Genomic DNA, 13,929 nt, shown 5'->3' on the forward strand with positions numbered 1-13,929 from the left:
ACTCACTTCAAGAAAGAGAGCTTTTATACTGATGTGGGTTCTGCATGTAAAAATGCAGTTTTATCAGCCAGGGAAGAAATGTCTGGAGCCACATAGGAGGAAGGAAGAAACTTCAGCTTGCCACAGCTTTACCTGCAACCTTGGGAAGCTGTCCTATCCTTCATTACTCATCTCTTCAGGAGGGCTCAGCACTCTTTTTTTGGCTGCAGTGGGCCATGACTTTTCTGCTAGAGTCAGAATTTCAATTAAAGATGAAACCAGTAAATGGTCCAGATAAGTATTCTTCATAAAATCATTGCCACCCTCTTTTCCTCCTCCAAGAAGAAAAAAGGTACGATATGGATGAAACCTGCAGTCAGGTGCTTGCCTTTGGTTTACTCTGAATGCAAGTTTAATTATCACTGAAACATTTTGTTAGGGTCTTCCTGCATCTACACTGAAAAAACAACATGACCAAGCAATAATAGCTGCCCAAATATTCTGGTCAGTTTCCTTACAAGTGAAAATCATGGGACTCACGGAAGATCAAACAGCACTGATGTAAGACACCAGTAAATTTATTAAAGCAAAGAGAAGAAAAATATTTTTTTTAAATAGAAGCTAATACAAAGAACAACTTTTCTCAGTACTGTTTTCCCCAAACCACTCTGATAACTACTGAGTTCACAGGCTATGAAATGATCCCTTTAAATGAATGAAGAGTTGTAAACAGGCATTTAGGAAAAAGATACAAAACCAGGTTATGTTTAAAATCACTGTAAGAAAATGTGGTTTAAACAGCAAATGCACAGAGAACAAAACAGTTCACTCGTACAGATGAGCAACACCACTGGAAGTGTAACAAGATCATGCTGTAAGATGTGGCACTGGTGCAATTATCTTGAGGAACTATGTTGATTTCAAGATAAACCCGTTCACCTTCAATGTTGACTTTCCCCACTACCTACATTTCCAGCTCACAGACCTTAGTACTGTCTTCTCTGAGCAGTACACATCTCCCAAGTGCTGAGTACTAGATGGCACAGTCTCACAGGATCAGCTTCAGATCTCCTTCACACGGGTTTTGCACTAAAACACCATTAACTGAGATCACGTTTAGGCAAAATATCTAAAAATATTTGTACTTTGAAATCCATCCCTTTTCAGTGTAAATGTTCTGTAAAATGATTAATGAACCATTAACCTTACTGAAAAGGAATAAAAATCTGCCTTACTGCATCCCATTTTAACCTCTTAGATTATGCCTGGTACAGGTGCTCCAGCAAATTACCTGAGGGATTCTTGGTTTTTTCCCCCTTGGCCTAACCTGTCAGGCACAGTCCAGATGTCTCATATCCATGAAAAATGTCAAGAGGATGGAGTGGTTCAGTTCCAGATTTTTTAAAATATCTCCCTCAGGGGAAGTCTTGGGAGACATTTATTGTTTTCCTCTCCCTGGAATGGAGGCAGGACTGGTGCCTTTCTGCTGTTATTTGCTTAGAGATGGGCCCTTTTAGAGACAGGTTCTGGGGTTACAGCACAAATTCTCTTGAGTATAAAGAAAATCAGATCTGTCTCCTATTCCTTAGTCTCTCAGATGACTGCAATGGCACTAACACAAATCTGGGGCTGTATTTTTTTTTTTAATTGGATTTTTTTCTGATTACAGAGTTTCTCTTGCTTTGAATTGCATGGCACATACAAAAGATCCTTTAATCTCCACAGAACTTAATTATCACCATTTCTGTAAAACTTTCACCTCTGCGCTCTGAATTTAAGTACTTCAGCTCCCTGTTTAATTTTTTTTCAGACCAGCACAAGCCAGGGTATCTCATTATCCTGTTGCTATAGTCTCTGTTGACCAGCATGCTAAGTAACAGAGGAGCCAACTTACTGACCCACTTCCAGCTGACCAGAGGTCAGAGCATGTGGTAGAGAAGGCAATTTCTTTCACGCTGCATTTCACGGCATATCTGGATAGCCTTCATGGGAAGTGGAAAGATTTGATCAACCCCTTATTTCCCATCCTTCACTAAGTGTCTGTGAGGGTTACTTGCTCCTTTGCTCTGCTTGCTTGAAGCCTGGATGGTGGACAGGAGAGATTACTACAAGAATCTTCTTCTTCCATCATTTGTCTTTAATTACTTATAGAAAGAAGCACAATAGCATATTTTTAATAGGTAGAGACTGCTTCCATTTGAGGATCCAAGCCCTTGAATTAGCATCTAAAATATTGAAACCATGTGCTTTGTAAGGAGATACTAACATAGATAAGCAAGGGTCTCCTTTAATGAATGCCCATCATGAAATACATTTGATAGATCAGATTGATTTCTTATAATTGTAGACTATTTAGATTAACTGCATATAAATACAGGTTTCACCTTCCTGACAAGTCTTTGAAGACAAATTTTTCCATTACTCTCAGTACCCAATAAGTAAAACAGAGTATTTTCATACACAAATTGGAACTCCTCCCCCTTCCTAGTTATTTATCACAACTAAATTGTACCTCAGTTTTCTGTTTCAGGGACATTTCATTTCACCTTTACAGTTTTTTTCTCCCATACAAAGCAATGTTTATTAAGCTGCTTTTAATGAGGTCATAGTTTCAAAAGCACTTGAGACAAATTTTAATTGGACCTGTTAAGAGTAATTTGTAACTTATATGGTTCAGCTAAACTCCTTTTATTTCTCTTTAGGGATGACCAAGAAGTTTGTAAAGAAAGAAATACCCGTAAGATTTATGAAATCCTTGTAAAACATGACAACTCCTTCCTTCTGTAATCAGCTACTAGCAAGATGGCTATTAAACTACAGCAGCAAATCACAACCAGACAGAGAAAAGAAAATAGAAAAAATTCTATAGGGCAAATAGACTTAGGAATCACTGAAATCATATTTTTCTGGCTAAAACATCTTGTTTTTAATTGTTTGTAACTTGCAACTTGGCCACAGTACAAGTATTTGGTGTCAATTTTTCTTACGATGGTTACCTCTCTCAGACTGTACCCTTTTTCTCTCCCCTTAGTTATTTTAGCTGAAGCAGGTCATTATGAAAAGCCATAGTTTGCCACACCTCCCCTGTCCCTCCCCCTGAAAATTCTGTAGGCTTTATACTGAAAATTCATGTTCCCTATGTGTCTTCTCTACCTAACAGATCTGGCACTGGGAATCAAGAGAAGAGTTAAGAAGAGGAGAGGAGAAGGACTTCATGGGCAGGAAGGGGAGGAATTGAGGTAAGCAGGTTATTGATCTGAAAAGAAGCTGCAGAACAAGAAACTTGGGAGTGGTTTGCTAAGAGACAGGGACAAGAGAAAGGGCTGAAGAAGGACAGGAATGGAAACAAAAGGCCTTTAACAGAGGGAAATCAGCAGTGCAAGATGTGTTGGAAAATTACCTAAGCCTTACTTGGCAAAAGACAGCAGAGAAAACCGGGCTGTAAGGAGAGGGAATAGCATGTTTGGGATTTAGGACCTTCTAGAAAAGACAACTCAAACTAGGTCAGCAGAGAAAAGGAAAATCAAGCAGCTACTGGGAAAAAGACAGTAATGCAGCTCAGAACCAAGATAAAAACAAAGAATGGAGGAAAGAAGCATCATGCCTGCACGAAACAGACAGGAAAGAACACGGGGTCCAGAACCCTTGCAGTTGTTCTCCCCTTTCAGCAAATGCCTTCGAAACCTTGAGGTCACTTGTGTGTATCAAGACTTCTCTGGTCTCCAGGAAGCACATGTGCACTGTGCTGGACAGCTGGTCTGATAGCCCTGCTAACGGAGAGCAGGCTGGTGGGCTTAGTGGCTGTCACTCTTTTGAGGAACTATTTGGGTACAGATGCCAGAAGCTTGAAGTTTTTCTGACTGACAAACCTAGGTAATGGTACATAAAAATGTGTCAACGCTGTTAAAGATGTAAGCTTACACAGGTACTGGTAAACAACAAACTGAGAGTTGCTCATGCAATACAGGGATACCATTTACTGGAAAGAGAAATCTGTTTTCTTACAAGGCCCATTCCACACCTCTTTCACTGCTCAGCAGTCCTCACAGTGGAAGAAATCTCCTACCCATAGGTGAAAGCACAGTAAGTTTTGAGGAGCTAGCAGTGAATGAGTTGGGTAGGAGGTGTGTAAGGCATAAAGAGGGAACTGCAAGGGAAAGAAGGTTATGTAACATGGAGGGAGCACCTGACTGCTGCTTTTAAGTATCAGATTCTCTTTCTGTCACAATTTCTGTAAAGACTGAAAGGGACCAACTGCATTGGTCACCAATCGCAAGCATATTTTTATTTCACTATCACAGCCAGCAGCTGTATCTCTTGATCACACAAAAAACTTATCAATCAAGAACTGGATTTTGAATTTCAATTTGAATTTGAATCCAGCTCCAAAAGCTAGATTTTTTTAAACCATAATGCCTATTTACCCTAGGTATCCATGCTACCCCATTTATCTCAAGAGGTGTTTAAAAGGTATTTATATTTCTTTTAAAGAAGATAAATAGAGTAGATTAAAGCAGGTAATGAAGCAGGAACTTATGCTTGATAGGTATCAACAACTGATAGGTATCAACCATCTTACAGGCTCACGATGACACTAAGTGAAGTCTGCACATCATATTTAAAAGCAGCATGAAAGACAAAGGGTTAAAAGGAATAACCCATTCTTCCTATTGTAAAAGAGCAGTCCTGAAAGCCAGAAAACTCGATAGCAGAAAAAAATCACAAGCCTCAGGCTTCTCATGCCAAGGGTAAGTCATATCCCAAAATACGTATCTTTCACTAGTTGAAATCACACAATCATAGAATGGCTTGGGTTGGAAGGGACTTTAAAGATCATCTAGTTCCAACACCACTACCATGGGCAGGGATATCTTCCACAAGATCAGCTCACTCAGAGTCCCATCCAGCCTGGTCTTGGACACTTTCAGGGATGGGGCAGCCATTATTTCTCTGGGCAACCCGCTCCAGGGTCTCACTACCCATACAATGAAGGATTTCTTCCTTATATCTAATCTAAACCTACTTTCTTTCAGTTTGAAGCCATTCCCCCTTGTCCTGTCACTACAAGCCTTTGTAGCAAGTCTCTGTCTTTCTTGTGGGCTCCCTTCAGATACTGGAAGGCCACAAGCAGGTCACCCCAAACTCTTCTCTTTTTCAGGCTGAACAAACCCAACTCTCTCAGCCTTCCATCACAGGAGAGGTGCTCCATCCCTCCAATCATCTTGGTGGCCTCCTCTGAACTTGATCCCGCAGGTTGATGCCCTTCCTGTGCTGGGACCCCAGAGCTGGGTGCAGCTCTCCAGGTGGGGTCTCAGCAGAGCAGAGGGGTGGAATCCCCTCCCTGGCCCTGCTGCCCACGCTGCTTTGGATGCAGCCCAGGACACGTTTGGCTCTGTGGGCTGTGAGTGCCCATGGCTGGGTCATGTCCAGCCTCTCCTCCACCAGCACCCCCGAGTCCTTCTCAGCAGGGCTGCTCTGATCTGTTCATGCCCAGCCTGTGTTGATACCAGGGGTTGCCCTGACCCAGGTGCAGCACCTTGCACTTGGCCTTGTTAAACCTCATGAGATTCCCACATTTCTCAAGTTTGTCCAGGTCCCTCTGGATGGCATCCCGTCCATCAGGTGTGTCAACTGCACCACTCAGCTCGGGGTCACCGGCCAGTTTGCTGAGGGTGCACTCGATCCTTTTGTCTGTGTCATTAATGAAGACATTAAATAGCACAGGTCACCTAAGGGACACCACTCATCACTGGTGCCCATTGGGACTCTGAGCCATTGACCACTACCCTCCAGATGCAACTGTCCAATCAATTCCTTATCCATCTAACAAAAGTCTACCCACTGAATCCATCTCTCTCCAGTTTAGAGAAAAAGATATTGTGGGAGACTGTACCAAAAGTTTTACACAAGTCCAGAGAGATGAGATCTGTAGCCCTTCCTCTGTCCACTGATATAGTTAGTCCGTCATAGAAGCCCAATAGGTTGGTCAGGCAGGACTTGCCCTTTGGTGAAGCTGTGCTGGCTGCCTTGAATCACCTCCCACTGCCTCAGCACAGCTTGCTAGCACTACAGAGAGAAAACTTATTTATTGTATATATCCACGGCTGACTGTCAATTTTTACTGGTGTCCCTGCTGCAGGCATCTGGCACCAACAGCAGAACACAGTGTGTGTGATAAACAAGTAAACTGCACAGTAAGAGGAGACTAACGTGCCATAGCACATAGATTTAAGTATCTGCTCAGTGAATGACTCACTCATTAGCCTCCAGGAGAGAAAAAAAATCCCATGTGTTTTACCTAGTGACACATCTGTGAGTGGATATTTCTATAACTGTTAGAGTGATGTCTGTGTCATCTTCTGCTGTAAGAAAGATCCAATACAATGACCTTGGGACTGAGGTTTTCTCCTTGAGATCTGCATATTGCCTGAAGCACTCAAACTGTGGCAGGATTAGGGCCTCAGGAAAAAACACCAGGAAATTAATAACTTTGCATTTAGACAAGGATCTGGGCAGTGCCTTCAATAAGCCTGTGGTCACACACTGGAGACAGAAATAAAATTCAAAATGAATAGCTGCATAAAAAGGTTATTATCTCTCCTGTGGGTCTTGTGATGTACTGCATGTACACCTACCTGGACACTGGCAGAGCAGACAGTCTCACTTCTGACATTTCCCAACTGGCACGCTCAACATTTTGACTTCCAGCATTGTCTTGCAACAGAACTTGTGTATGTGTTTGTGTAGATGTATTTAAAGTAATGTTTCAAGTAATACAGCTGTTATGACCTTTGCTATGCACATGAATTTTTGTTCTGTCTCTGAAGCAACATAAGACAAGAAAACTTCTTCGAAGTTTTAAGCAACTAATTCATACTTAGAACGTCAAGGGATCTAAATCTATTGGCCTGTGATAGCCAGGAGACCTGCAGTTGCAGTCAAATGCTAGAATATGCTACCTGTCTGTTCTGTCAAAACCCTGTAAGAGACAAAGGAAATGTTAATTTTAAGTTTGTAAAGAATCAGAAAGAAAAAAGCAGAGTGGAATCCTACAGGGCTCCTGACTTCACTCAGCTTTCAAGGTCTTGCAACACTTAGAAGGCTTATGAAGATCTTAAGTCAGTCCTTGGAGTCTCTGGGGCTCCTGTTCCTTTGGGCTTGTAAAACCTCTAGCTTTTGAGAGTCTCCACAGCTCTGAATGCCCTTGAGTGATACTGCTTTATGAAGCTTAAGGGGCAGCCCGTAAGTTCTTTTTTCTCCTCTATTTCTCACCTTCCACAAATTACTCAAAGTCTACACTAGACCACAGATTATGTCACCTGATCTTTAAACTGTGCAAATTTTCTCTCCCTAGTGCTCTTCTTGCCAGGCAGAATTGCTAAAAGGTGAAGCAGATTTCTTTAAACAAACTTCCATAAGATCATTACAGCATTAATTAACTAATGAATTAGCTTATTTTAATGGGTGAACTTAAAGAGGTAAAAGCCTTGGATAAGGTTGTCTGAATCAATAATCCCCTTTCTAAAAAGTTCTACCGGTGTTAACATTTGAATTCAGAAAATTGAGGGCGTTGCTCTATTTAAAATTGAGTGGTTCTGTGTCAGGGTGACTCTGGTAGATTTGCAACAAAAACCAAGCTGTTTCCATTTCAAAGAGAGCACTTACAGGGTGCCACATTCTAGCAAATCTATTCTGGCTCAAGTAAGTGCAAGAACTGTTAAAGAAGCCAGAGAAACATATGGAATTTGAACATGCAATATGTTCCTTCACTCCTGAACACCACAGAGGGGTTTGAACTAACAAACACCCATTGAAGACATAAGAGAGAAAGACGTTGTGTCTCACAAGTGCAAACAACTAAAAAAAGCTACCTTTTGTGCCAAAGTTCTGGCAATAGCTGTTAGTTCTGTTTAACTACACTATCTTTGATTCAAAGACTACCCCAGCAGGAACATCAAGACTTAAAAAGTAGGTTGCTCAAAAGATCATCAGCAGCCATTTATGAACTAGTTACATAAAAATGGCCAGAATTTAAACTCAAGGTAGCCAATCCCTTTGAACTTGTCTGATTGCTTCCTTGCAGAGAAAATATGAAGGTTACCCAAGCAGATGCAACCCCAATTATGGAGACAACACAGAGCCCCAGTGGCATCATGGCAGATCTTTGAAAACCTGAAGAGAAACTGCATCTCCTCAGCTTCAGTGTAATGATAAACTTTTATTTCTTGTTTCAGACAGGGTCACTGTGTTTGCTTGTAGCTTGTTATTAGTGTTGCATTCTAATTCCCACCCTCACTCTAGCTGTGAGCAGTTAATTATGATACTTCACCTGAGCACTGCCTAGCAGCGAGAATTTCAGTCTCCCCAACCTGAATTTATAGCCTGGAATTAGTATTTTCTATTTGACTGCCACAGGAGATGGTTCAGGTTGCAAACTTATCTTGACAGTGGCAGCAAGTCACTGCTAGTTACCACCTTGCCTCTACTTCTCCCCTTCCCCAAAATGAGGTCACAGGTGTAATCATAGGGCACAGAGAGCTGTACTATTCAGACCTCTCCTACCACTAGATGAAAATAGGTGATCCACATGACCAGAAAGGTTGGACACTTCAGGTGTAAGGATTACAGAGAAAAGTAATAAAGCCCACAAAGATCATGTTACTTCTATACAGTTTTGTGTAGAGCGAGTCCCCATACCCATGTCTTTCACAAACACCGAAGTGCTGCATTATTAAAGCATCACAAAATTAAAAAATGCATGTAGTTACCTCTAAAATCAACAAGAAAGGTAAGCAATCACAGTGCTTCAAGACTGGGGGATGTGTTTTGGAAAACAGAAAGACATTTGGAAGACTGCACCCTCTACAACTTCAAATGTAACTTTTATCCCATTATAAAATACTTTCTCAGAAATTAAGTTTTCCAATTTTCTTCAGGGATTATCTTGGTATTTTCCAACTCCTGCTATGTCAAACTCTCTTTGAAACTACACAGCAGTACACTCCACACACCAACCTGGAAATATTTTCAGCAGAGTTTTAAAAAAAAAAATCTCTTCCAAGAAGCTGAATTGACAAGTTCATTTCCTAGGACCCAGCTGAGCAGGAGTCTTCAGGATCTATTTAAGCAAGCACAGGTGTAACCGCAGAGAGTTCAACAGAAATAGCCACATCTCCTGCATTATATACACACTTGATTACCCTGCACAGAACCTCTTAATGCTTTTTCTACTCCAGTTTGTCTAGGTTCCAGAAACAATAAAATGAACAAGCTTCCCAAGTGACCTCTTGAAGACTTCAGCTGAAGGAACTAAACTTTGAGAAACACAGCACCTTTGAAACAGCTTATGCTTACAGGAGTAAGAAAAGTCAGTTACACACTACAGGAGTGTAGCTGAAAAATAGTTCAGGATTATTTTCTTCATCTAGTAAAACCATTTCAAAGCAAGTTCCAATTTCATGCTTTCAGAATGTATTTTATGGCTCTTTCCAGTTCTGGCCACACACAATGCTACTTTACAGGATATAACCATCCACTAACAGGAGAGAAGGTATTAAAGCAAATAATGCTACAATTTTATCTCTAGGAGTAATATATTCTGCTGAAAGCTTATACTAGGAGGACCCTACAGAATACACTAGATGTCTATGTAACTTTTGGATTGTTTCTACCCCCTCCAAGCAGGCTAACCTACTAGTCTATTGTCAAGCATCAGTTATTGATAAGTCACCTTACCCAATGCTCTTCCTTTGTTTTAGCCAATTTTCAAATTCACATCAAACCTTAGATAGCATTACAAACAGTTTATGGGTAACACAAGAGTTGGGAAAAAGAGTAATACTTCTTAAATTTCTCTTCATGGCTCATATTCTCTCTTTCACACTACTCCCAACTTTGACTTTCCTGCTCTTGAGCAGAACTAAGAGAAGATTCAAATCAGCAAAGGTTTCCTGGGCCAGGATTCAATGGATTAGGATGAATGACTTTCAGCCTTTGCACCATGGTTGTAACCTAACTGAGCAAGAGAGCTTCCCAACCAAATCTTTTGTTCACACCACTGCTAAAATACTATGCAGGGCATGCAAATTGGAAAAAAATCAAAACCTACTGGGGGCTAGGTAATATCTAAAAAAATCACAATGCATTAGAAAGACAGTCTGCTGCTTCCCTCCTTATTTCTTATTGCAGCCTCTGCTGTACCACCATTCCATACGTTTTCCCAGTGTTTGATTCCATTTTCCTTCTTTCTTTCTGACTCCCCAAGTCTCAGGTTCTTCTACCTCCTTTAATTTCCATTGGACAACACATTTATTGCCAGGAAGGCAGGAATGATAAAACCAGATTTGTTGCTGAGAACAAAAGAGAGTTTATTCAGAGAGAAAATGACATGAGAAAACACTGATTGCTAGGTGCTGCCTTTACAGTTACAAGCCTGAAATTTGCAGCTAAGTTCTGTATCCTCCTGAACTGAGCTCTGTCCAGATAACACTGAAAAGAAGGTTCCTGCCTTGAACAAGCTGCAATTTAGGACACAACAGAGTTTTTCACCATGTGGTCTCCTCCTTCCACAAACCTGCAAATCTAACAGATCCTCAGTGAAATGGAGGCTGACTCTCCCCCTGGGGTATACAAGGAAATGGGGATGGGAGTTTTCTCTGAAATGAAAGTTCGCTGGGAACTTTGTCTAAAGCCAGGGGTTCATTTTAGAAAAAGTGGTGTAGAAAGAATATTGTTTTAACTGTGATGATAGACAGGGCTTGGTCACGCATCGTCTTTCGAAGAAAAGGAAGAAATAAATGAAAACACCTAAATTCTAGTTCTCCTCAGAAGCTAGAGCTCATCTGAGCTGTCTCCACCTTTCTGGACATGAACCTGCACAACTGTCCATCAGTCCTGCCAGACACTACACAAACCTGCCAGTTCAATTCTTGACAGTTAAGTAAACAGAGACATATATTGTAATAAAAAAAGATAAATCTGTGTCTCAGAGAAGAATAAAGAGGGCTGTTCCAGAATAAGCAAATATCTGACATTATTCTTTTCAGTATTAATTATTTCCAAGGCTTCGAATTTTGACAGTGCTATTTCACAAATCCCTAGGAGGCTGCTTTACTGCTAGGCTAGAAACCTGACTGTGGAACTGAGCAGAAAAAGAAGCGAAAAGTCCCCAGACAGACAAGAAATATTTCAGTCTGACTGGTGAGTATTTCTATTTCTTGCTGCTATGAATTTTCTGTATCTTGAAAAAATTGAGGGGATGTGACAGTTTCCAAAACAAATGGAAACAAGTCAATTTCAAATCTCTTGTTAAAAATCATCTGGTCTACTTGACTTCCCAAAACAACCTTCCATATTTTCAGTGAATTCAATCAAAGTTTGTATAACATGTAAGCTCATTTTTCATGCCATGATTTGCCACCTCTGTATTTCGTAACAAATTTTCTCTTCCATATTCTTTTCTATGTGGAAGTCTTGTAACTTTTTAATTATGTCTTGTCCAACTAGCAGCACTGGCAAAAGGCAAAAGAATTCTTGTTAGATCAAGTATTCCCCTCTTTCATGTGACACAGAAATTATTACAGTTCATTAACCTTTATTATAAACTAGTCACTGGAAAAGTTACTTTGCTAGAATCCACACTATGGTTTCAGCCTATGAACCACGAAACGTCAGAATGCTAAATTACAGTAAAATACTGCTCACCTCCTTATGAACCCAAGATTAATGACACGATGCAGAAGGGAATAGCAGCGCTACCAGGAGCATAACACGTCGTTCATGAAGAACAGGCAGCAAAACATCACAGATTACAGTGATGTAATGTACACAGATTACAGCCAGTATTACAGCCCCACTTCCTATCCCACAACCTACCCATCACTGAGACATCATATTCAACCAGCAGAGTCGCCTCCTGTCCGCATTGTTTGAGAATACTCATGGCTTCAGCATGTGTTGTTCCCAACAGTCGGATTCCATCAACACTCAGCAGCCTGTCCCCAGGTTTGATTGTGCCCTCTCTGAAGGGAGAATAAAGGAATGATCTTTGTTAGTGTAAGATAAATTGGAGATAATATCATTTTTATGCAAAGCGATTCTCTTGCACCTTCCCTGACATCCATCCCTCTTTCCTTAACATTTAACATTTACTTTGACAGTGAGAATGATCAGAGGGCGCAGTGGAAAGGAAATTGCTTTAATTGGAAAGTCAGTGACTGGAAAACAGCTTACCACACAGTGAAATAATCAAGCCACACTAAATTGCAACTAAGTATAGCTTCTGCTCAACATATGCTTTCTTTCTGCCTTATCCACACAACTCTTTTTTCATACATATATAATAAACACATCTTCCTCCAATATTTTCTTAAAAATAAACATAAGGTGCAAACACATGGGTGCCCAAACAGATTGCAAAATATGAATGCCCATTTATAGATTTTCTTTAAAAATATCTTTTCCTTGCATAATTCCATTTTTCCTTTCTTCCTACCTAGAAGTAATTCAGCTCTAAATCTAAAACACTGTCTCCTAGGCATATCTCATAACCTATTCAGAATTATAACAGAAAATGAAATACTAACACTGTCAGCTCAAGAACTGTGGAGAAAAACAAGGAAACCAGGGGATGAGGGAGAGAAGAAAGTGAGGGAACTAAAGAAATGCTCTCTTGAAACATTTTCTTCTCAGTTAATGTTTCCAAGGTCAAAAATGTCAGCATAGGCTACGGACATCAATCTGCTTTAAAGAAACTGCCCTTTCAGTTTGTCTAATGGTTTAAGGTCACAAATGCCATTTTTGAAAATACAGTTTGTACATAAAAATAAAGTGAATAGTCTTTCTTTATATAAATACAAAATAGTATTATATACAAATATGGCCAAAACATGATTCTGTACTCAGAAGTTTTCTAGGTAAGGTTATGTGTGACCTCACACGCAGATATGTACCAACATCATAACAGAAGAATATAATACAACACTCAAACATGTGACAGTATAACTCTGAACCCCAAGAGAAAAAGATTGTGGTGTTAGAGTATAAAAAGCATAATTAAGAGCTACATCAGCTGTCTGAAGAATGCAAAAAAAATGTGCTCTGACCTACTGCAGGAATTTATCCCAATTATTTTAGGTGCAAGATTCTAAATTGAAGTTCACACGCACCATAACGTGCTGAGCCTCTGTGGTTGCCCATTACTATTGCTGCAGTTGTTACTTTTATTACAACAATTAAAGACAAACCCATGAATTTCAAAGGACTGTATTTAAGTACATATATTTCACTCAAAATCTTAACTTCTGTCCCAAATAATTCACCTTTCTCCATTTCTCTTTTACATGAACTCCAGAGAAAGATGAATTGTACCTGTCAGCAGGCCCTCCAGGTCTGACACATGTTATTACAACAGGACGAGATTTATTTCTGTCATCGTGTGCTCCACCTGGAAAGGAAAAAGTGAGAGAAAGTACACCTTCATTTTATGCTTTTTATGAAAGCTCATTTCCAAAAGGCAAGCCTACAGCTTGCAGCATGCACCTTTACAGATGGGCTAAAAAGGTAAAAAAAATGGCCAAGCCATTAATATGACCTTCCACTGAATTTTACGTTAAATAAAATCAACTTACTCTATGTATAGATGAATCTTTAAAAACATTTCTATGGAGGGATTCTTAATAAATGTTTATTTTTTCTTAGAACCTTTACTCCAAAAATGTGATCTCAGTGTGAACACTTATTGTTCTGCAATGTTTGAAGCACAGAGAAAAAAACAATCTATACCTTATGTATACTCAGAATAACGAGTGGCCACTAAGAAATTTAAGTATTAAATAAAAAAGAGGTTTTTCCTTGAAGAAAATAATCATTCATCATTGGGGTATATTAATCAATAGCTGCATCTTCTGTTCTCCAGGTCAGTGAGAATGTTTTAGTTGTACAATTCAGACT

At 40.0% G+C, this 13,929-nt stretch overlaps 1 protein-coding gene across 13 annotated transcripts in view; it reads right to left on the bottom strand.

Moving 5' to 3' along the window:
• The window catches only part of GRIP1 (glutamate receptor interacting protein 1), a 323,666-nt gene that overhangs the window by 64,233 nt on the left and 245,504 nt on the right, over nt 1-13,929 (bottom strand). For all 13 annotated transcript variants that reach the window (XM_039570238.1, XM_039570235.1, XM_039570240.1 and 10 more), the window contains 2 exons: nt 13,348-13,423; nt 11,854-11,999 (listed from right to left, as the gene is read on the bottom strand). In XM_039570238.1, the coding sequence (XP_039426172.1) occupies nt 11,854-11,999; nt 13,348-13,423 (222 nt within the window). The remainder of the gene's footprint in view (nt 1-11,853; nt 12,000-13,347; nt 13,424-13,929) is intronic.

Source organism: Corvus cornix, chromosome 1A (assembly GCF_000738735.6).
Source record: "Corvus cornix cornix isolate S_Up_H32 chromosome 1A, ASM73873v5, whole genome shotgun sequence".
Classification (NCBI taxonomy): Eukaryota; Metazoa; Chordata; class Aves; order Passeriformes; family Corvidae; genus Corvus; species Corvus cornix.